At 28.0% G+C, this 26,749-nt stretch overlaps 1 protein-coding gene across 3 annotated transcripts in view; it reads left to right on the top strand.

The window, feature by feature from the left end:
- Nucleotides 1-26,749, top strand: part of Ae2 (Anion exchanger 2) — a 152,126-nt gene that overhangs the window by 32,121 nt on the left and 93,256 nt on the right. For 2 of the 3 annotated variants that reach the window (XM_065502972.1, XM_065502970.1), the window contains exon 2: nt 25,860-26,137. In XM_065502972.1, the coding sequence (XP_065359044.1) occupies nt 26,060-26,137 (78 nt within the window). In that variant the 5' untranslated portion in view covers nt 25,860-26,059. Of the gene's footprint in view, nt 1-17,276; nt 17,302-25,859; nt 26,138-26,749 lie in introns of those variants that run through there. The other variant, XM_065502971.1, reaches the window with a different exon arrangement.

Genomic DNA, 26,749 nt, shown 5'->3' with positions numbered 1-26,749 from the left:
ATTTCGTGATTTAGCAGTACAAAAAGCCAAAAGTACATGTACAAAACAAGCAAACATAAAAATATAATAAAATGTTCATTTTTTACATAACATTTTATGAATTTTTTATAATTTTTTCAATCTCGATAAAGTGAATTTATTGGATAAAGTGAACAAGTCCTGCATTAATTAGTTCACTCTATCCCGACTCCACTGTATTTTTTAAGTTTTATAAAATTTTCAATTATATTTCAGAAATTGAATTTCAGAAATGAAATTTCAATTTAGTAATAAAAAACACAATTTATTCGAAAACAATTGAGTAGTTTTTGGTTTAATTTAGTATTAAAATATTCTCGGGAATTCCCGGGATTAAAAAGATTTTTTAATTTCCTCCCGGGAAAGAAAAAAGTCCGGGAAATTAGGAACCCTAGTACTTACTCTTAATACTTTACAGTATTAGATGTAATTTACACTTAACCTCTAATATTCTGGCTTTTCAAACTTTTTTTTTATTTAGTTTCTATAGATTTAAAACTAGTTCACTTTTATATAAAAAGAACACGCAAAAACTCCGTAATAACTACGTGGAATGGTTAACTGCTAACTGTTTTATAAAAACATTTGCAAATTAGCAAAAACATTTCAAAAGTAAAAAAATCAGATTTTTCTAATATTAAAATAACAAGAAAAAACTTTTGACTTTCAAGCATTATAAATAACCATATAGTTACTTTATCTCCAAAATAATAATGATACTGTATATTCTGAAGTGTTAAGAAAAATTTACCATAAAAATTTTATAAAAATTAAAAAAAACAAGAAAAAACATTATAGCTCTCTTACTTGTTTTTCTATATCACTATTTTAAGTTTCATAGAAAATTGAGGAATCTCAAGTTTATATTTTCTTATACATAATTCAGTTGTCTATTTTGTATTAAAAAAATAAGAAAATAAAAATATCCGTTTTTGAGATATTTAAGGACAAAGGACACTTATTGACTTTGCAGCTCCTTTTGCTAAGGAGCTCATTTTTATAATTTCAAAGTACGCCATTTTTATTGAAGTCGAATGACCCGTTCCAAAGTTATCCAATCCTGCAAATTTCTAATTTTTCACAAACATTTTCGAGAACTTCAACTTTAGAAACATAAACGAGTAGAATACATGATTTCAATTTAAATAAAATCGGAGATGATACAAATTCAAACTGGGTCGAAATTAAATCATATGCTTCATGCCAAAATTTTTAATTGAAGTAATTAAGTATAGTTGATCAAGCTCGATCATGAGTAAATGGGCCAAAATATTTTTCTTTTAAAATTTCATTAATTTATTTTCGTGAATAATTTTCGGAAGTGGGCCTTATATGGGAGCTACGGCTAATTATGGACTGAAAGCCATGAAACATCTTTCTGTTAAATTTTATTTGTATACCAACATTTTTATGGGAGCTACGTCCAAATATGGACCGATTGCCATGATTGTAGGGTATTTTTAAACTAATATGATATATTGCACTTTTGAAATGAATTTAGTTTAGCTCATAATATAAGACAAACAGCTGCTGTATCTTTATTTGTGAAAATAACTTTTACAATTTGTTTCTATCAAATCATGCCAATATTTATTTTTAGTAACCTTGATAATATTATCTAATAAAATAATTATTATACAATAGTAAAAATGAAACTTATTTTCTTTCAAACCTGCTTTTGTGAATTGTATCATAACAATTAATTAATCTTCTATTTGTTAATTACGACAAAACAATTGATCATATTCGTATGCACGTAAAATCGTAAAGTAACGATAATAATCAATAATAATAACGTATTCATCATTTAAATGCCATTGTACGAATATAATGCCCAATTGACATGTGTATCATTATGTCTTTGAATTTTATTAACTCTATGTTATTAATGAGTTCACAAGACACTTCCTTTTATTGTTATTATGACTTATTAATTTATTTCGTTGAGCCTTTAACAAATCAGTTATAATTTTATGACACTTTCTAATAATAGTTAAATTTATTATTTATGTAGTATTATTAATAAATATTTTTGTGACCATCAAATACAAAAGTACAGAAAATAACAAAAGAAATGAACGCAAAATGAAAATAATCGCAATATAGAGGAATTATGATTAATTGAAACAAATATAAATATTGAGAGAAGTCAATAAAGCTTAAGAAATTGTTACAATAATACACAACCACTTACTAAATAATAATAAAAAATTGTCTAGAATCAAAACAATAAAATAAAATTTCCCCTTTTCTTGATACTATCAATGTAATTTATCTGCAAAAGTCACGATTTCATAATTTTCTACGAAAGTGTGAAATTTTAGCATGTCATGCGTAATTAAATTTATATAAAATTAACTTTTGTTCACCTACACACACTTATTTACATATTCGTTCATATAAACACGGACATGAAGGAATATACAACGTCAGCACAATGAGTGCACTCTGTGTTTATTTATATAACGTTGAAAATGTTGAACAGTGTTTAGAGGAGTTGCAAGAATTTAATCTGTTATTATCCCAGCAGTTTGAAAACTGCCAATTGCAATACTTACACTAGCTATTTTACTATTTGTACAATAAACTAGATCGGTCACAGGACTGCTAAAGTGGTAGTTAAATGAAACTTTCTTGTCAAAGACCTAACTCAATTGTCAAAGACCTAACTCAGTTGTCAAAAAACTAACTGATGAGAATTTGTTAGTAAAAAATCTATGTGAAAACAAAATCAACTATCGTATCATTGTAGAATTAGCAAGGTACAATTATTAGAAAGTATGTTCTCAATTATACATTCCCTATAACGTCAAACAAAAGAAAATTAAAAAAATATAAAAAGGAAATGTCAAAAAAAAATAATTGAATTTAAATTTTTATTACAAAAATTTACTAACAATTGGAGAAAAACTATATTTTTTTAATAAGTGTGTATAATTTCAGTTAAAACGTAACAAATTTAAAAAATATCGCGGTAACAAATTAAAAAAAGTAAAGTGATTAAATACATAGTTTGACGTTTTATGGGTGAACATTGGAAATTCTCTCTAATAATTGTACCTGGTAACTGATTGTACCATGCTATCGTATATGTGATTTTATTGAGTAATTATTTTTGTTGAAATACTGTTTCCGCTCTATTTTTATACCCTACACCATCATAGTGGGGAGGGTATAATGCGTTTGTGCAGATGTTTCTAACGCCCAAAAATATTAGTCTAACACCCACTTTAAAGTGGGTATTAGACTAATCACTTTCTGAGTCGACTAAATAATGTCCGTATGTCCGTTTGGTCGGCTAGCTGGCTGTCCATGTAAACCTTGTGCGCAGAGTATAGGTCGCAATTTTGAAGATATTTCGATGAAATTTCGTACATATTACTTTTTCGGCTCAAGGACTAAGCCTATTGAAACTGGCTGAAATCGGTCGATTATTTCACCTAGCCCCCATACAAATGTCCTCCCGAAATTGGACTTTATCGGTCATAAATCTTTAATTTATATATGTATCTCCACAAATTCCACTCCAAATAAGTTTTATATACACAAAATTCATGTCACCAAATTTTGTTACGATCGGTCCATAATTAGTCATAGCTCCCATATAGACCCGCTTCCGAAAATCTCTTTAACATGCATAAATCGCTTATAAATGTTGGTATACACACAAAATTCAACATAATTAACTTTCATATAGACATAAATTACACGGCCTAATTTCATGGTGATCGGTCCATAATTGGTCATAGCTCCCAATAAGGCCCACTTCCGAAAATCACTGAAAAATATAAATTATTGAAATTTTAAAAGAAAATGTTTTTGCTCTTTTACTTAGTGTAGGGTACTATATGGTCGGGCTTGACCGACCATACTTTCTTACTTGTTCTTTATGATTAGAGCCAGATAATTTTGAAGGAAAATCGGCAACTTTGGCAAAAAATATCGGCATTTATCGGCATTTAGATTCAAAATATCGGCAATTAAAAAAACACTTGTTATAAATAAAATCAAACATTTTTATTAAAAAAACCATGTATCAAAACAAATGAAATCAATTCAGCAATTAACATATTAATGTTATGTTATACACAGATAAAATTTTATGTCTGAATTCTCTGAAGTTTTGAGATGCATTTTTTCAGTTTTTGTAAAAATAACAAAATAACATATATATTTTCCAAATAGCTTTGTTGAAGTATTTAGAGTTGTCAAAATAATCAAAATATATAAAGTAACGAAGTTTTTAGAACTAAGTAAAAAATCGTCATTTTTGGAGAAAAAATCGCGAAATCGGCATTTGACTAGAAAACGAGATTTTATGAGTTTGTACTATTGAATTTAACAGTGAAGTGATATGCCAAATCTGATCACCGAAAAGAGTGCTACCAGGAAGTAACTGAATTCTGTCACGGACTGTGTGGCATGTGATTCCATGTTGAAACCATTTTTTGCCTAATTTTCCAAAAACTATGGTCCAATTATGACTCAGATGAAAATCCAAACCAAAAAGTGACTCGTTATGGATGTATTTGTTTCTCGAGAATCACGTGCATCCACTTGTTGCTGTTTAATAATCATTGCACAAATAATCTTCGATGTGTATGATCGTTAGGTTTCGGTTCTTGGTTCAATTGAACATTGGAAGCTAGGAGAGGCAAATCGTCATTGAGCATACGCTGTCGATTTAATTGCCCAATTCACAATTGGTGTCGTAGTGTTGTATCGTTGTATGTCGTAATTTTTTTATTAATGTTTTATTTTTGTTTCGAAAAATTTGTTTGAAAAATATTTATGACATACAATGCTATAACACTACGACATCAATTGTGAATTGGGCAAATGTTTCTTGACTTTCACCAACACTCATACGTACTGCTCTCATATTAACATGTCAGCAGTAAAAAAAATTGTCCGGAACTAGTGATTTTACCTATAATTTAGGGTAACAACTAGTTACATAACTAGCTACCTGACTAGTTACTTTAACACGTACATGTCCTAAGCATGGGATCAATTAACGAATTTGAGTTACAATGAGTCTGTTTAAACTAGTCAACGGATTGGATTCACATATCGGTTACATAGACTCAGTTATCTTACTAGCTACCAGGCTGATTACTTGCTCAGCTACATACAGTGACCACACTCTAGGATACTTAGAGACACTTAAGTGAAATTGTCTTCATGCCAACTTACACGGGATAGATAGAGTAACCAATAGACTTCTCTCTGCACTACAAAGATCACACAATTATCAAATGACCCAAAATATAAAAATTGGCGTCCGCTAAGTGATCAGACATTACTGACAATTTTTGTCTATTGTTTACTTGCTTAACTGCTGCAATATCCTTAAATTTTTATTTTACTTTAGATTCGATATAATGGACCCATTTTTGGCGGTTTTAGAGATGGATTCCATGGATAGCCTCTGTTCGGGATTTTTGATATTGTTTATCTGCTTGAGAGAACAATTACCTATTCTTAAAAAACGTTATCGCCTGCAAATTAGGATGATAAATCAGTGCACAATATTCAAACAATTTTGGGAATATTTTGCAATTTGCTTGCAACATTTTATAATATCAGTACAAAAAATGTGATTTATTATACATTCACATTTTGTGTTTTTGGTAACAGCAAAGTAAATTAGACTAAATCAATCAACTGAATCTAATATTTTCTTTTTAAGTATTCGGGGTTCACTAGAAAATAGCCAACAATTAATTTCGCCCTAGGAACATCTTCCTCAGATTGAACTTTATGTTCGGAATCATGATTTTAATGAAGACATGCCTCTGCAGTTTAAGATTTGCCATCAGGCTATAAAGAGCTCTTTTTATGTTACACAATTTTATCCAGAACTGGTGTTTGGATGATGTTCAGTTGTTCCACTTATTCAATGGGAATCTGTGTGGAATGAATAGGCATACGATTTCAACAGCATCCATGTAAGAGTCCTGGGAATGTGCCAACAGTTTTTTCCGAAGAATTTTAAGGTCGTGATACATTCGACCTGCCTCTCTCAAATTTCAGTTGGAAATTAGTTGGAAATATAGTGAGATAATTCATCGTAAAAAGTAAATTTGACCACCTTGAACTGTAGTTTTGCAGTATAAGTAAGACAATTCTTTGTATTTATTTGAAATCACTGTATTGTGTTTTGTGACGTAAACTATCTTTATTTTTATTAAAATTTTCGACGTATAATAAACAAGTAAGAAAATATGGTCAGTCAAGCCCGCCATAAAATACCCTACACTAAGTACATGTTATTCCAAAAACATTTTTCTTTTAAAATATCAATAATTTATATTCGTTACTGATTTTAGGAAGTGGGCCTTATATGGAAGCTATGATCAGTTATGGACCGATCGCCATGAAATTAGGTCGCGTGATTTATGGCTATATGAAAGTTATTTATGTTGAATTTTGTGTGTATACCAACATTTTTAAGAGATTTATGCACGTTAAAGTGATTTTCGGAAGAGGGTCTATATGGGAGCTATGACTAATTATGGACCGATAGTAATCAAAATTTGGCGACATGAATTTAATATATATAAAACTTATTTGGAGCGAAATTTGTGTAGATACCTATATAAATTAAACATTTTTGACCGATAAAGTCCAATTTCGGGAGAACATTTATATGGGGGCTAGGTGAAATAACAGCCCGATTTCAGACATTTTCAATAGCCTTGGTCCTTGGGCCAAAAAAATTATATTTACCAAATTTTATCGAAATATCTTCAAAATTGCGATCTGTACTTTGCGCACAAGGTTTATATGGACAGACAGACGGACGGACATCGTTTAATCGACTCAGAAAGTTATTACAAGTTGATCGGTATACTTTAAGGTGGGTGGTAGATTAGTATTTTTGGGCGTTACAAACATCTGCACAAACGCATTATACCCTCCCACTATGATGGTGTAGGGTATACAAATAGCTAAATAGTGTGCACTAAATTATGAAAATTAACTATTTTTAAAGGTTGTTGCTGGCATTGCTTCTTAACCTTTTATGCAAGTCTTTGATAAGATTACATTTGCAAAAATAATGGTAAAACCATTATTTTGATCGAATACAAATTGAAAGTTTTTTGAAAATGTTTTCTGTAAAGTTACATCATACCTTTGAATTTAAATTTGATAGTTAAGGAGGTAAAGTAGTTTTAACTGTAACTAAGTATGGCAAAATAATGGTAGGTCAAGAGTATTCTACAGAATTAATTACGTTTAATATTAAATATCCCGAATACTGTTCCAAATTGTTGAATATTTAGTAAATATCTGAAACAAAAATCCCTTGAGTCTGAAAAACATATTTTAAAAACAGCAGCGAGTGATGAGATGGAAAATATTTTGAAGTAAAATATATTTTTCTTAAAACACAAACAATCCATGTATATGAATGTAAATGTTTTAGAAAATATTTTCCAATTGCTGATTGATGTCAAAATGCCAGAATGTGTTCGTTCATATATACTATGTTTCATTAATTTGCACTAATTTGTATGCCGATCATAACATTTGTTTGTTTTGATTATTTTTAATACATTTCTTTCAATTTGTATTAATTTTCCATTTGTTTTAAAAATCAAGTGAAAACAAAAAATCAAATGTATCTTTAGTTTTCCTGTGGACTTATTTATTAATTTTTTGTTTTCGTTTTTAGTTTTTTTTTTATTTATTTATCTATACATGTCTTTAGGAATACAAATACATTTATCGTTATTTGTTGGCCGATTTGCAATGATTAATTTAATATTGAAGTGTTAACAAATTGATAAATTTTGTATTTCTATTGTTATCAAGCCAACTAGGAATGTGTTTGTTTGTCTTAACTTTAACTAAATAAATTCGTAATGACAAATATAAAACTACACTAACTAACTAAAAATCACCCTCACAATTAAAATAATAAAAAAAAACAAAGTCACGAGATGATAATAAAAATTTTGTTTGTCAATTTAGTTTGTTATACATTTTTATACGATTTATTTTATTTACTCTTATAAATATGTATAAACAGATACAAACATTTTGAGCCAAAATATAAAATAAAATTGTGCTACTGGCAATTTTTAACCTTGATTTTGCCACAGAGCATTAAATGTGAAAATACGGACAATATTCCCAATACACCCAAAGAAATAATTTTAGTACTTACAGACAAAATATACACTAATTGTGTTTTTATAAAAATTATATTTTATAGTATAACCAATTTTATAATTATCTGTCAGATACTTGATAATAAAATGACATCAGCCGGAATTGTTTGTGAAACAATTAAAATGTAATTTATTAAAGATATGTCTGTAAAGTATAAATGAAAAGACAATTAGCTTTTTCAAAAATTCATCATCGGTCAATTAATATTTATAATTGAGGTTATTCTTTAAATTTTTAGATAATTCTTAGAAACAAATATTTAATATATTTTGATAACTGAATGAATTAATCATGTAAGTTAAAGATTAAATTTCATAGACATTTGCTTCCTTATATTAATGAGGCGTTTTTATGTTTATTTTCTATTTATTAAAATTTGTCGATTAAACGATGTCCGTCCATCTGTCATTCCATGTAAACATTGTACGCAAAGAACAGGTCGCAATTTTGAAGATATTTCGATCAAATATGCCACATGCAGTTTTTTCGGCACAATGGCAATACCTATTGAAACTGGCTGAAATCGGTCCATTATTTCACTTAGCCACCATACAAGTATCCTCCCAAAATAGGACTTTATCGGTCATAAATTTTGAATTTATATAGATATCTATCTCCAAATAAGTTTTATATATACCGAAGTCATGTCATCAAAATTTATGATGATCGGTCCATAACTAGTCATAGCTCCCATATAAGGTCCACTTCCGAAAATTACTTTAACGACCATATCTCTCTCAAAAATGTTGGAATGCACATATAATTCAGCATAAATATGTTTCATATAGACGTAAGTCACACGACCTAAAGTAAAATGTTGATACAATATTGTAAAATTAAAGGATTATACAAAAAATAAAATTTGTAAAAATTTTAATTTGTAAAAGTTAAGGAATTTTGAAAATTTTAATAAAAAATCTGATTAGATGTTTCTATTTCTGTTCAGATGTTTCTATTAGTTCATATTTTATTTAATTTCTTAAAAAAATATAACAAAATTGATCAATTTTATTTTTAGTTTTTCTTACATTTTTAATTTTGAGAAATAAAAATTTTGTTTTTATCAAATTTTTTAAAAAAAATCTAGAATTTAAGAAAAATTTAAATTTTTTCCAAAAAATTGCAATAAATGGGAGGATTCATAATCAAAAAGAAAATTTTTAAAAAAGTGCTTACAACTCAACATATGAATTTTTAAAGTTCAGGAAAGTAAAACTGGCGGGGAAGTTAAACATAAAATGTTGAAAGTAAAAATATTTACCCAAAACATCAAAAATAATATTAAACGATGTAAGAATGTAAAAAACTGAAATGAATACAACGCATACATTTTGGGCAAAGTAATTTGTAAAAGTTAAGGAAATAATATAAACAAAAACAATAAATTATTATATTGAAAATTTGAATAGAAAATCTATTTAGATGTTTATATTAGTTCATATTTTATGTAATTTCTTAAAAAAATGTATCAAAATTGATCAATTTTATTTTTAGTTTTTCTTACTTATTTAATTTTGGGAAATAGATATTTTGATTTTATAAAATTTTTAAAATAATTTTGAAAAATTTAAATTTTTTTCCAAAAAATAGTATTAAATCGCACGATTCATAATTAAAAAGAAAATCTTAAAAAAAGTGCTTGGAAGTCAACATATAGATTTTTAAAGTTTAGGAAAGCAAAACTTGCGGGGAAGTTGTGTCCAATTTTCGCTATATTTTCTAATTTATTATTAAAAATCTGAAAGTTAAGGCAATATAATAAAAAAAAATTAAATTATTATTTGGAAAATTTGAATAGCAAATCTGTTTAGATGTTTATATTAGTTCATATTCTATGTAATTTCTTAAAAAATATATCAAAATTGATTAATTTTATTTTTAGTTTCTCATACTTTTTTGGGAAATTAAAAGCTTTGTTTTTATTTTTAAAAAAACTTTGAAAAATTTTAAATTTGTTTCCAAAAATGGTAATAATTTGCACGATTCATAATTCAAAAGAAAATTAAAAAAAATGTTTGGAACTCAACATATGGATTTTTAAAGTTTAGGGAAGCAAAACTGGAGGGGAAGTTGTGTCGAACTATCTCTATATACTATAATTTTTTATTAAAAAAATCTTATTTGAAAATTTTAATAGAAAATCTGTTATATTGTAAGCAATTTCTTAAAAAAATATATCAATTTTATTCTTAGTTTTTCTTACTTTTTAAATTTTTGAAAATAGAAACTTTGATTTTATCAAATTTTTAAAAAAAATTTAGGAAGTTGTGTCCAATTATCGCTTATACTCTAATTTATTATTAAAAATCTCAAAGTTAAGAAAGTATGTATTATAAAAAAATTGTATTTATTATTTAGAAAATTTTAATAGAAAATCTGTTCAGATATTTATATTAGTTCATATTGTAAGCAATTTCTTAAAAAAAATATATCAAAATTTATAGATTTTATTTTTAGTTTCTCTTACTTTATTTAATTTTGGGAAATAAAAATTTTGATTTTATCAAATTTTAAAAAAAAATTTGAAAAATTATTAATTTTTTTTCAAAATATAATAATAATTCGCACGATTCATAATTCAAAAGAAAATTTAAAAAAAGTGGTTGGAACTCAACATATGGATTTTTAAAGTTTAGGAAACCAAAACTGGTGGGGAAGTTGTGTATATTTAAAAATTTAAAAAGGTGATTTTTCGCTAGTTTTCTGAGAAAAAAATAACTTTTTTTTCTGTTTAGGTAAGAATATGTATAAGGAATTTATACTTTTTGAAAAGCTAACAACTCTACATAAAATATTTTAAATGAAAAAAATGTTTTTTTGTTTGTTTTTGTATTTAATTTATAGATGTTTACATATAAAATATAAACATTTTTGACATCGAAAGTCCATTATAACTTGATACCAAGAAAAATATAAAATTCCCAACTTTTATATTTTTAAAATGTCTGCGATTCGAATGAACTCTAAATTAGTATTAAAACTTTAACTGTTGTACCTGTTATGTGTTGTCAGCTTGGGGAAATTTTTTTGATGGTGGGTATATAAATTATTAAATTAATATCTTTCACATAACAAAACATATCTCCCTGTTTAACGAAATTCGTAATAATTTTCAAAGCCGTGGATTGTCACAGTTTTCAAAATTATAGGGAATAAAATTTATTTTTTAGCCGAACTCTATTTAACCTATTCCCCAAATTAAATCCAAATCGAAGACCATCGATCAAATATTTATAAGTAAAAAATAGACTAATAGACTTAATTTCTATATTGTGTGATTTGCCCGACTTTACATTCAATAAAGTTTATTTCTAGCGCTTTTAATATAATACACTTATTAATAACAAAGTGTAATAAGATATAGTATACATTAAAATGTGTTATGCAAATAATTAATTTTAATAATTTGTCACTTGAAAAACAACAATTCAAATACTTAATTCCAACAAAAGTTGTGTAAATATTTACCAAACTACTATACTAAAACACACATACATTTCAACTAATTTAGTTTTCTTGAGTGTATACACATGCAGAAATATTCATACATACGTATGTATGTATACAATTCCCTTTTGCAAAGTCAGTCAACATACACAGTAACAGTTTGCATTTGTACGAGTAGTAGTACGTGGAAAATAAACAAAAACACAACACATCCATACAGACACTGTCAAGCTTTAGGCACTCACTTATTCACTCACTTGCACGGTGGTATTAAAAATAAATATTAAATTCCCTACACTAATCAGTGATGCTAACTATTTATAAGCAGAAAACGCTGAGTAGCAAAACAAACAAAAACAAGTATGAGTGTTATATTCGGCTGTGCGCAATCTTGTGAAAATAAAATATTTTTCTGGGGGGTAATTAATTAATTATTATAAGACAATTGAATCGTTTATTTCAAAAACCAGTCAAGCAACAAATTACTAATTTTGAGTAAATCAAAGAAAACTTCCTAGCAACTTAAAATTTACTTTTATAAAATTGATATTTTTCCTATGAAAGTTTTTTATCGATTTGACTGTTGGATAACTTTTGATAAACATAAAATATTTTTTTTCTCAACACATAACACATATTTAAAAAATAATATAAAGTTTGCACTTGACTTGGTTTCTGAAACAAACAACCATCACTATTGTAAATTATATACGAAAAGGTAATTTTTCGATTTTTTTTACAAATTGATTTTTTATATTTGGTTTGAAATCTTTTAGAAAAAATCAATTTCCCAAAATTGTTAAATTTTCAAAAAAGTACCTTTTGCTCCTCAAATATTCTAATATTATTAGGAACTTCAAAAGTAAAATGACAAATGAACTTTCTAAAGAGTTTATCAACATATCCATATATTTATACATATTTGTTCTGAAATAACTATTTGCAATCATAAACTCGTTGTACAGTGTATTCTGCTTCCGTTGTAGGCCATTGAAAAATATTCCCACATCCACATCCGCTACTTGGCGTTTTATAGCTAGTAAATCTTTTATTTTTTTTCACATTTATTGACATCTACAACATTTATGAAAAAAAAAAATAGATTATTGACTAGTAATACATAGGCAGAAGAGATTCAATCACTGTCACTTGACTTCTTTCTGCTCTAAACATGGATGCAGTATTAATTTTTTTTCCATTAAACGATGCATTTACCTTACAAAACATTAATCGCACAATATTTTGCAGTTTTCGTTGCATGACTGAGGTGGACCTTGTATGGGGACTTAGGACTATAATTTCAGAGTATAATTTCGGAATATAATTTCAGGGTACTTAGAACTAATTTCAAAATTTTATGAAGATTGCCGAATAATCAACATATTTATGACTGGGGGACTTTTGTATGGGGGCTAGGTGAAATCATGCACCGATATTGCCCATTTTAAATACCAAAAAAACCTTATTGACAGAGATTATTTGTCGATTTCAGCCAGCTAGCTCATAACATTTGGGTCCTATCGTGTTTTCAAAAGCCGGACAGATGGACTGAAATAGCTAGATCATCTCAGAATCGTATGAGGGTCCGGAATATATATATACTTGTGGGCCTGCGATGAATATGGCCGAGCACTACCACGATGGAATATTACAATTCCATGTCTGACCGCATATTCTGGGCATTTTTCGGCTAATACTTTCTTCAACTGAATCAGTTACTTTCAGTAAATTTTCCCTATGATGCACATTGTGAGGTTTTGACATTCTAGTTTATCAAAATTCATAACTCGGTAATAAATAAAGGTATAGTCACGCATTTTGGTACAAGTAATATATGGCTATCTTCACAACTTCTGTAGAAAAATGGGCGGAATTGGACAACTGCCACGCCCACTGCCCATATAAAATAAGTTTTTTTACATTATAATCATTACAAATCATAGGCAAGCCCGACCTATGATACCCTACACCGGGGGATTATAAACAGCTTTATTTTGATATGAAACTTATTTGTATTGAATGTTATTTTCTTATTTTCGAGAATGGTGATTATATGGGAGCTATGACTAATTTATGGACCGATTGTCACAAAATTTTTTGGGATCATTTGCGTATATATAAAACTTATGTATGCTGAATTTGGTTTGGATTAGATTTCAGCAGGTCATAGGGCTTTTTTTCTTCCACAAAATACAAAGAATTACCTTGGCTTTGGTGTCGATTTGGCTAGTTGATCTGGCTTCACATACGATGTCTTAAACTTCGGGTTATTGTAATGGATCCATTTTTCATTGGTGCAAAAATTATTTTGTATTCAATGCATTGAATTTTATTTGGTTAGTAATTTATTTGTACGCAGTAAAGAAATTCACAAGAGTGGTCCTTACATGGGAGCTATGATAAAACATGGACCGATTGGTACAAAACTTGGTGGTGCGAGTTAAGCTTATATAGAACTTATTTGTTCTGAATTTGGTTAGGAGATTTATGTATACTAGTATAACCCGGTGCACTTCGCTACCCCTACCCAAGTAAAATTTAAAAAAAATATGAATGGATTTCTGTTAAAACCTAACTACATATACAAAATATTTAAAATCTCTCAATTACAGTTCACTTGATATTCGGAAACAACTAACTAATTTGGTATGGGAGATACCCCTCCACTGCTCTGATCCCACCTATTTTTAAACCTTTTATGTAAATATGAAGCTTTACTCTAACTTTCCTTTATAAGGGAGGGGTAATTTCTACTAAGCCGATCATGCTTAGCTAAACTTCGAACGGCCATCAGGAATAAATTCGATTTTAGCTATGGTAGAATGGTAATAAATTGATTGATACAGAGTTTAAATACCTTTAGAATTATAGTTCTCCAGATATTCAAAATTAATTATTTACTTTGTCCCATGACCACTAATGCAATCCCTACCATTTTCAGCCAATCTATGTAAAATTGTAAGAGAGCTATGCAGACAAAGTTTGAAGAACCTTGCAATTATTACTTTGTATGAGAGTTGACTCTCCTCCTTTTCTGACCCCTTGGTTCTCCAGATAAACGAAATCAATATTTACTCTGTATAGGAGGTGCTACGCCCTCTAATCTTATTCCGTCTATATTCAGCTAAAACATTAATAAGAAATTATTTCGTAAAAAGTTTAAACACTTTTACAATTATAGTTCTCCAGATATTCGAAATTAAATATTTACTTTGTATTGGGTGTGCCACACCCACTATTCCAATCCCGAAAATGTTCAGTGAAACTATGCAAAATGATAAAAGAGCTATTTAGACAAAATTTTAAAAATCTTGTTATAGTTCACAAAATAGTTAGAAATAACCATTTACTTGGTATGGGAGGTGACTCACCATTTGTACCCGTAATTTTGATTAAAATTCATGCAGTGATAAGAAATGGATTCGTATGAAAACCGTCACAATAATAGTTCTGCAAATATTATAAAATAACTATTTACTTATGTACAATTACATATTTACCCCCATATGCAGTTTTTAAATTTGTCAAAGGTTTATAAGAACAATTTTGAATGGAAATTTTGTTTTATAAACCTTTGATAAAAATTGCTTATGCATATGGGAGTTAGAAAATAAAAAAAAAACACCTTCAAAATATATTTTTTTAAGTGTCTTTAAATTAATAAAGGCTTCTTCTTTGTTTTCTATAACAACTCTCACTTAAAACAGAGCGAAATCAATACTGTTAATTGTTTCTCTTATTTATTTACAACAACAAATTAGACAAACATGCATTGCTTTGTTTACATTTTAGCTTAAGGTTCACATGTACACGTTTTTGCATATGTGTTAGTAACATCTTTAAACGCTTATAACTCCTATAAAACTGAATCGATTTCAATAAAATATATATTCTGCACATCTGTGAACAAATCCCTTTAAAATTGTATATTTTTTATCCAAATTGAATGTATAATGTGAGCGTAAAAGGAGTCTAAAGAAATCGACTTGCCTATTAATATTATGATAATTAAGATATTTATGAGAGCAGAAATAATGGACTAATTCTAATCAAATTCAATAGGTTTTATTCTGCAGCAATATAATTTTGTAGAATTATCTTGAAAATTGTGATCTGTAGTTTGAGTACAATGTTTACATGGACGGAAATCGTTTAATCGACTCAGAAAGTGATCATGAGCAGATTGTTATACTTCATAGTGGGTGTTGGGATAAAATTTGTGCACATTACAAACATTAAATCTAACCCACTATGGTGGTGTAGGCTATAAAATAGCATTTATTTATATACACATAAAAAATATATTCTATTTGTACCAAATTGCAATTATCAATTTTGGCATGTTCTGTCTCAAATTATAATTGATTTTTTACACAAGGACAGGTCTTAGTATATATGGAAACAAAGTATGTAATTCTCATATTTTATGATGTTTTTGTTATCTCCTGTAAAATTATCCAACTGGTTTACACGACCTTATACATACGTCTGTCTTCATGCTTCAATGCCTCAATAAATTAGAAATATTAAACAAATTGGTTAATTTTTAGTTCTCATTTAAATGCTAGATCCCCTAAATTAAATTGTAAGATCCCTTGGTTAAATTAAAAGATGTCAATTTAGAACAAGTGACTTATTTTACATCTATATGTTTGGAAAAGTGAAAGACAAGGCGCAGTTGATCCTCATTTGCATTACTATTTGCCTAAAATTAAAATAGCTGCCTTATAAAGTCTCCTAAAGTGAAACACCAAGTTTTGGAGCTTTAAAAAGCTCTAAATTGGCAACACTGACAATAATTCATACTATTCATGAAGGCACACACATACGTTTAAAGCGATTTACCGTGTTCACCGTGTTCGCCAAGAGTGTAATGAAAACAAAAAAAAGAGTATTAGTTTGGTTACTTAGACATTGTTGTTGACTTTACGATATAACGGAAAAGACGAACACGAAGAAGAAGAGAAAGATTTCTCGTGAGCGTGTTTGGCTGTTATTATTGTTGTTGTTGTTGTTATTATTATTACACTAACAATAATTCAATATTATTCGGGGGTGCATAAATCAATGTGTTTTCTTTAGCAACAAGTTCATATTGATTTTGTCGTTCGTCGTGTTATAATCAATATTTTGTTTCTCTTCTTTAGCATTCGGTGTGTGTTTTTGCCGGTATCCTTCACTACTTCCGTTTGTTGACTATTTATTTCCATTTGTTGTTATTGTTGCTTAGATGTGTTGGGTGTTTTTTCGTTGTATAAATATTTTATTAAGAATAATATGAAAAATTAACAAAAAATAAAGAAAATTTAAAACAAAAATCTATAAAAAATCCAGTTAAAGAAAAGGAATACAAATGAATAAAATATAACAAAGGATATAAAAAAATAGAAAAGTTTTATGTCAGTGTTAAAAAAATATCACAAAAAAATCAATAAATTGTATTCATATGAGAGTGTTTAGAACAACAATGTGGTGAATTTATACTTACATACATGTAGATATATATTCATATTTGTTATTGTTTACAATAGTTTCCATAAAGAATTTAATAGCGTGTGATTCGGGAATAAAGTAACTGTAACTAGAATAAAATAGTGAATAATACAAAGCATTTAATTGGAGAATATGTACTGCATATTATAATGTTACACTCAGGTAAAAATGTTGGTTTTTATCAAAAAACTTACTAAAATATTTTCAAAAACTAAAAGAAATATTTGTTTATATCAAATACCTTGTGCCATAAAACAAACGTTGACTTGTCTAGTGTCCTTTAGAATGCTTATTTCAAGGATACTTATGTGTGAGTCTGAAAAACATGTGCGACAACAAGCGTTTGTACGTGATGCGATTATCCTTAAGCTATTTTAAGTACTTATTTTTTATGTGCAAAACTCTACCCACATTTGTTTCACAGCCAGCCAAAGCTGATTGACATCTTATGAATTAAAATTAGAAATGTACTATATCTAGGTTATTTAATATAAAAAAATTACTTATATTTTCTATTGTGGTGTCACGACTTTAACTATTTTAAAATGACTTGTCACGTTGATAATTTGTTTAAATTTAAACTGAATAAATTTTGTGCTTTGAGAGCGGTGAAAAATTACAATAACATTAGATAATAGATTTATAAGACTTCATTTATTTTCTAGTATTTTTTTTTAATAAGGGAATAAATATTTCTATAAACATTTTGTTTTAAGGGCAATGATTTTCAATTGCATGTTTGTATTCAACAATATTTATCTTAATTAAGGAATTTGAAAATTAGTTGGAATTGGAATCTCCATTTTCAGATTTTAAAGATTTATTTATATTGGACTCACATTTATTGTATGAAATGTTTCTCTTTTGGCTAAAAAAAGATTACAAATTAACAAATTACATATAGCCTCTGTTCTCATTATGTTCAAAAATTGCAATGGTCTAAATATTTTTTAAGCTTTAACCAAAAGTTTTTTTGTATAACCTTGATTTGAAACTCAAGCCTTTGTAAATAATGTTATATATGAATCTGAGACTCACTCAAAAAGCCAACCTGTTATTTGTTTAAATTACTGCAATGAACTAATAAAAATTATACTTTATTCCACATATACCTACAATATACAACATTATTTTATACATTATTGCCCTCACACCCTACAAATATACATTTTTCTTGAGCATTAATCTTACTGCATTAAAACTCAGCTCCATTTGGAAATAAAAAAGTTCCAAATACGAAACAAATTTGATGGGAGTGTACTAGTATGTGAGATTTAAGTCCATATAACATAATGGGCCCTAAAAATTTGCCATGACATTAAATGTCTTATCCTTAGTAATGTTTATGTGCAAAAGTAACTTTATGAAAAACACTTAATTTTTAAATATGTTAGGTACTATGGTCACACAAGGCTAATATTTTATGAAAAAGACATAACCACTCAATGAAAAATATTTCTTTTACTTAAAGCATTTCATATTTAGTTTTATTTGATGATGTTTACTCTTATGAAACACATGTAAGAGTAAACAATGTCAAACGAATGTGTGGTCAAATAGTGGTTACGTTTATTTTATCAAATATTTGTCATGTGTGACAGTATCTTTACACCAGGATGCAGGATATTTGAGTTGTTGTTAGTTTTTATAAACCGGTTAACCGTAAATCTGGTTTTTCTTCGAAATTTCGGTTTTTTGAGAACCGGTTCATTTATAATGTTGATTTTCGTTGGTTAACCGGTTTTTAATATTTTGCACTAAAATCAGTAAATTTCATGTTTTTGTGAATTTTTGTATTCACTTGGTCAATTCACATGGTCTCTTATCAGTCATATTGTCATAATGTCCTAATATATCACGATTCGGCAGATCGGCTTAACCGACTCTTAGGCATTCGGCACAGGTCTCTGCTGGTAGGTTACTATAACACAATAAACATAGCATACAGAGTAGTATTATTTTAGGACATTTTTTGCTTGAAAACCAATAAAAACCATTGTGAAATATTAGGACATTATGACAATATGACATGATAAGTGACCTTGTGAATTGACTAACTGTATGTATACACTAGGGTGGCCCTTAATAAACGAAAGTTGGATTTTGGCCATTCTCACCCTCCAGTTTGGTGAACATTAGTAAAAAAAATCATCCTGAAAAAATTTTAGGTAAATCGGTTGGGGAGAAGACGTGCCGCAACCCTCTGAAGTTTTGATATGCATTTACAAGGGGAAAAAAGGCATTTTTTTCAGTTTTTGTAAAAATTTTGCCGTTAAAAAATTACTTTTGTAATTTAATTTAAAAGAATCGAAATGTGTACGTAATTGTCGTTCTAATGAGACATAAAAAACTGAAATTGGTCAAAAAATTTTAAATTATTAAAAATTCGCCAGGCCATTAACGTGTCTCAGGCAACTAGAACAAGAAATGTAGGAACAAAATTAACATATTTTGATAAATATTAAAATAAAAGCTCATTTTTACTTAAAATATGTCCATATTTACTTGTATATGAGTTTTTGTCTTCGTAGGATACCGTTAACCTATTCTTAGGTATGAACAAAAAAATAAATTTTTTTTAACGGCAGTTTCAAAACTCCATTTTCAAGTTTTTAAAAATTTTGTTAAACAAATTTCAGAAGTTTTTGATCATCTCATTGGGATTTATTAAGAATATAATAGGGAATAAAAATGTGAAAAAATTATGAAAATATCTCTTATAGTTTTTCCGTACCTGCGATTTAAATTTTGAAATTTTCGAGAAAAACCAATTATTTGGCAATTTTTAGGCCAATGAGCTCCATTAGGACATTACGACATGATAAGAGACCTTGTGAATTGACCAACTGTATGGATACACGTTATATCAGACATTTGGTCTGATTTAAAACATAAACTTCTGATATACAATTGGTCAATTCACAAAGTCTCCTAGCATGACATAATGTCATAATATCTTATTATTTCGCTGACTCTTAGGCATGCGGTGCAGGTTTCTGCTGGTTGGTTGCGATAACACAATTTTGCTTGAAAGGCAATAAAAACATTTTTAAACCATTGTGAAATATTAGGATATTATAACAAAATAACATGATATGACAACCTTTTGAATTGAGAATTTTACTTAAAAACTTTTTCAGAATCTATTACAAATAATGAAACTTTTAAAAATTAAAATTAAATTTAAATAAATGATTCATTAAAAATTTTGTGATGATTTTGCCAAACGCTAAATTGAATTTTATGTACATATATTTGATGTACATACATATTTTTCAAAAAATTTTACTTCAGTAGTGTGTTTTATTCTTAAAATTTTATTTTATTTATTATTCCGTTAGCTTATTTACAAACGTGCTTTACAGAAATATTACAGAAGAGAAAATACGTTCTAAAATCCTTGATTTTAAATATTTTTGAAATCTGTTAATGCAGTCTTATTTCTTATTTAGTATGATTTATAATAACAAATAATCACAGCTAAGAATTAGTACGGTTGCATTTTATAGGAAAAAAGAATCGCATTATTATTTTTCAAAAAACTCAAATTTATTGGAATCCAAAAATTATTTCAGATATCCCACTACTACAGTTCAATTCAGTGACCCTAGGACTAACATTTCCATATAGTGCCATATCCGAGCCTTTTTCCTAATTTCCATAATGGCCACAAATCTTCTACAGATTTATTTTTTATAAAAAGTAAAATTTATTGGAATCCTGATATCAAGATGGGTTTCAATATCCCTCTAATATTTTAAATGGATAGTTTTTTTAATTTTTTTCTTATTCTGAAATTATTTCAGATATTGTAGATATAAATTTGTTTATTATAATTCAGGTATTAACAGTGCTCTATTAATAAAATGGGCTGAGCTAAAATATATGGTTTATGACTGTGCTAAATAAATTTATCTTCACACTCATACAAAATTTTAACCAGAAGAGTTTGTAATTTCTACAGTTTTCATTCCAACCCTATAAAATGTGTATATTCTGGATGGCTTTAGATGACGATATAGTCATGTTCATCTGTATGTTGAAATCAACTTTCCGAAGCCCCCAAATAACTTAAATACATGAGTCATACATCTATATATCCGCTGTAGTCTCGGTTCGATGCTATTAAAATTCGGCCAACTATTGGTTGAGATATAAGCAAAAAATCTCGAATACCGCAATTTTTTTTAACAATTTTATTATCTATATCTGGATTTCAATGATCTTTCCAAAGTCGTATATATTTTTAACCTGTTTTTTTTACCAAAAAAAAAAATAGTTTCTGATAAAGTTTTTCACCTATATTTAGTTTTAACTAATAAATTTTTTTTTGCAAAAACAATTTTTTTTCACACAAATTTTTTCCGCTAAAAGTATACTTTTATGACGGGTATATAGGATTTGCCAAAGCCGAATATAGCTCTCTTACTTGCTTTCTCTAGATATGAATATCCTCAGAAGTTTTAGTGTAAAGCAGCCCAATAATTCTCGACCTACTTGAAATGTTAAATTTTCTGTCATCGCTAATCAAATGATTCAGCTTATCAAAATTTTAGATGGAGCGAAATAAATTTGGTTATTATGAGGAACCGATAAACATTACATTTTATGCATATGATTCTAGGTGGAAACCATTTTTTTCCATTTAAATCACTGTTTTTCGACGTATATCAACTTTTATGTTTCAGCTAATTTGGATTTGAAAAATCGAATTTTTTGTTGGGACCATTATTAACCGACTTCTAGCCAGTTTGAGTTCATTTTCATATACAAAATAGATTTTGGTTTAAAAATAAACCACTATTTGCCGACTGATAGGCACATTTATATTTCTGATCATTTTCATTTTACTACGACTGGGCGGCAGTTACTCTTAAACTCGGAAAGTTGACCCACAAATGTCTGAGATGTAGTCAAAAAAACACGAGACATTAATATAGACAATATGGATATCTAATAATAGACATTTCAAAGACCTTTCCAATGACGTATACGTGTAGGAAATTACAATTCGGACCTTCAATGGCTCAAAATCGGGGACATTTCTTTTAACCCGATTTTTTTTTTACCAAAGTTTTTTTTTACCATAAATTCTTTTTCACTCATATTTTTTTCACTAATAAAATTTTTTTTAACTCAAAAATTTGTTCTCAAAAGATTGGCACAGCCGACTGATGAACTTTCTATATGAATTTCTTTCTATATGAAAACGTACAGTGGTGGTCAAAACATATGCAACTAGCAACAGAATTTTACAAAAGTTTTTTAAACTAGTTTTAAGGGTAAACAAAAATATTCATTTGCTTATAATATTTGTTTATTAATGCTTTAAAAATGAGAATATGAAATTTAATTCAGAATTTTTTGCATTGAAAATAAAAAAAATTAAAAAAATCTACGTATGGGTTGATATTTCAATGGCCAAAACATATGCAACTAATTGCTTCTAAAACATTTATATCTATAAAACTTAATATTTGGTGGTAAATCCTATATTTTCAATGACGGCCTTACATCGGCAAGGCAGTGAAGCTATCTTATTGGGAATAAAATTTGCAGGAATAGCGTTCCAAGCATCTACCAATCCTTGAAATATAATATCAGAATTAGTGCAATTTTCGGTGTCGATTCTTTGATTAACGATTTCCCAAAAGTTCTCAATGGGATTTAAATCCGGTAATTGTGGTGGCCATTCCATTACTGAAACTCTTTCTTGTGCTAACCTCAATTTAACAACATGTGAAAAGTGCTTGGGGTCGTTATCGTACTGAATAACTCATGGAAGAGGCATATTATCCTCAGAATTTGGAAGCATTACTCTTTCCAAGATGTCTCTATAGATAAATCCATCCATTATTTCATTAATTTTATGAAAAGCTTTTAAGGATCGGTGCTTTGCGTTTTTAGAATTTTTTTCTCGAATCTAAAATTTTGTTTCAAAATTAACTAAGTTTGAATATGGCTGTGGGAGACAATGTCCGCTTAAGTGAGTCAGAATTTAATTTATACATTTTTGCATTTAGTTCTCTTTCCAGATCACAAACAAATATATATAGTCCCGAAGAAAATTGGTTTTCTATAAAAGAAAAAATATTGGGACTTTTTTGGGAAAAAACTTAAAGAACAACGCATACAAAGTTGAAATATATAAAAGGATGCTTCAACTTTGGATGAGTGTAACTTTTTATAGGGACGAGATAATTGTTATCAGGTTTATTTTATTTTCTTTAGAATTTTATCCCAAATATACGTCATATATAAAAAATAAATTTCGACCTTCCGTAGGCCCAACATATATATAAAACGATAAAAATGTAGAGCAAAATTTAAAAAAAAAAAATTAAACCTAAATATTTCTTAATCTAAAAGAGATAACCTACTTAAGCATATTTTGTAGACCTTCTTAAGGACTATTTATATTTTAAATTTCAGCTCATTCGGATCATGAATGGATTTTTGGCGATTTTTTTAAATGTGAGACTTTGAAGGTCCACCCACTGATCTCCATTCCGAACACCTCAGCCGAGTAAATAATACAGCACAACATAGAAGTGTGGACTTGATCATACTATTTTAACAAAAAAAATTTTTATATGAATTTATATGAAAAAACGTACTTATAATAACGTTTTTCTTTACAACTCCTGAACTAATTGAGGCTCCGTCGAAATTTTTTTGCATGAATATAGTAGAAAGTTTAGGTGTCCTCATACCGTGTTCTCTATTAATTTTTAACGCCGCAATCTTTTATATGTTTTACATTGAAATATATACTCCGAAAATTAACCTTTAACCTTTTTGTAAGTAAACTATTTTATTCACACCATTTTAAGGACAATATCTTAGTCTTTAAAATGGAATCAATAATTATGTTGGACTTTGAGTAGTTTCAATGTTATTGGCTACTATGTGTATATAATTTCAGCCAATTTTAAAAAAAATTTCAAATCGCGATATTTTTGAAATCCGATGAAAAAGTCATTGATTTGAGCAACCCTTTGGAACCGTAATATGTGTGGTAAATTTTATTAATATCGAAGATGTCAAATCCGGAAATTGCAGTTTTCTATCCGTTTTGATATGGATACTCCCTACTGGTTTGTTCGACATCAAAAATGTAAAATGATATCTATAAACAGAGAAAAGTCATTTATACAGTAGTTTTGACTTACCTGCCCTGCAAAATTTCAGAGCATTTTGCATATAAGTGCACAAAACTTGTGCTTTGTATATTTATTTACCAAACTCCATATAAATTCGTTAATTTAAGTGCATTGTTCATACCTGCACATTTAAGATAAGTACATAATACCTTTGGAAGCTATAACTGGTTTTCATGAAAAAAAATTTCATTTAGCTGCCTAATACAAAATTAAATCAAAACAAAATAAGGAAAATACGATTTTGAAAAAATGAGAAGTTTGCAACTTCTTAATAATTTGAAACGTAGCTAAAATAATAAATTTGTCGCTATGTTTAGACGGAAAAATCACAAAGCTTCTTGTAAATTATTTTCCGTTAGCTGCTTTTTTGGGCAGCAAACTTAAATGCACTAATCAATGAGCACGTAAGTGTATTAAGGTTAACTGCATTTTTATCTTACCTGCACAAAATATCGTGCAAAGTTGGTTGTGCAGGTAAGTCAAAATTACTGTATTTATATTTTAACCCATTAATTAGTAATGAAAGTCTTTGTTAGATATCCTTCTCCAAATCATAAATCGCTGATTCAGAGTTTTGAGAAATATTTGTATTCAAATTGAATACTTCCATATTTAAGTTTGAAGGATCATAAATTTTTTCTGTTTGAACCAGTCACTTGGGCACCAAATAGACTGTAGACTTAATATGATTTCTGTTTAAAGTAATAAATCTATAATTGCTATAGGAGAAATTAAATCAAAGTCTCGAGATACTCTCGTGTTTGCGGCTGAGTAAATGACTAAACCATTTCAAAGTATATACTGGTTTGTTTTTCCACAAAAAAATTAAATATCAATTTATAAATTAAGAAGAATGTGTGTTTATATTTTGTTTAATGATCAAATGACGTACATTCTGATTAGAATGATATAAGAGGAAAAGGAATAGTTTCATTATTACTGTGGGTAATATATATATGAATTTATAAATGTATTTGTTTATAATTTACTATTGTAAACAATAAAAATTTATAATTTATTAACACACTGTCAATAAATTAAATTGAATTCAATTCGGTTTTTATTCGAGACTATTAAAAAAACCAAGTTTGTGTGATTTTCATAATGTAGGGAAATATATGTATGTATGCATGGCCGTGTGAACAGCGAGAGAAGTAATGGCGTTGATGATGATCACATCATTGTGCTGTGATCGGCCGGCCAACTTGATGCTTAATTGATCACATAAGAAAAGTCGCGTGCTTTTATTAATAAGAAATTGATGATGACGATTGTGTTTGTGGTGATGGTGGTAATGATGATGATGATAATAATGATTATTATTATGATTATTTTAGGTTGCGTGATATAAGTAATGCGTGACTTTAATTGAACAATGAGGCGCAATTCATTTTAAGTTCTTTGTTATTTGCTTTTTATCTAAAGCGAAAGGAATACTTTTTTTTATATTTATATACAATGTGTGTTTATTATACAGACATTTATTTTTATTAATTCTTAATTAATGTTTATTTATCATCTAATTTATTTATTTTATTTTTCTTTTTTAATTTTTAGTTGCAATTTCCTAAGACATAAAAAAATCCACAAGGATCATATTAATGTCGAGATTTGTCAAAGAAGACTATAGGAAACTAATTAAAATAATAGGACCATAGGTTTTCACATCCTGGTCCTTAAAATATATATACAAATTTCTGGTTTGTGTACTTAAATAAAGAAACGCAGACAAGGGAAATAAAAACAACTAAATCAAAATGAGTTTTAGCGGCCAAGGTTCTTCGAATGATAATAATGTTCGAAAGTTATCATTTCTTAGTTTTAACACCAAAAAGGTAAGTTACTTATTTTATATTTAAGACAAAAATTTGTAAATTAGGTTAATTCTGGTACAAAACATATTAAGTATTAGGAAAGCTCAAAAAAATTTAAAAAAAATTTATATTTTTATTCAAAATCAAAAACATTTCCTAAACCAAACCATTTAGAAAACCGACGTGTTATAACGAAATAATATTATTTGACAAATGTACTACTTTTTTAAGCCGCCCTAATTTAAAATTATTCATACACTTTCATTTTTATTATTATTATTTATTCATTAAGATTTTTATGTAAGTGGTGGTATGATGAAATTGATATTTTAATGACAGTTAATACAATAAATATGTATATTATTGCTGCAGGGAATTTATGATTACTCAATGATTTTTTTGTTTGTTGTTCTTCTTGTCGTTGTATATTTATTATTGTTATTATTTTTTTTTGTATTTGTTTATGAAATAAGTGGAATAATTAAATCATAGGAAAAAAATTCCAAAAGTAAACAATTAAATTTTGTTTACGTTCGTGTCTTTACGACATTTTATTTTGTCTCATGCATATTTACCACAACTCTTTTAATGGTACACATTTCAATAAGTATTGAATATAAAGACATATGTATG

The sequence above is a fragment of the Calliphora vicina genome, chromosome 3 (assembly GCF_958450345.1).
Source record: "Calliphora vicina chromosome 3, idCalVici1.1, whole genome shotgun sequence".
Lineage (NCBI taxonomy): Eukaryota > Metazoa > Arthropoda > Insecta > Diptera > Calliphoridae > Calliphora > Calliphora vicina.
The sequence above is the reverse complement of the archived record's forward strand: the minus strand, read 5'-3'. Positions and strand labels throughout refer to the sequence as shown.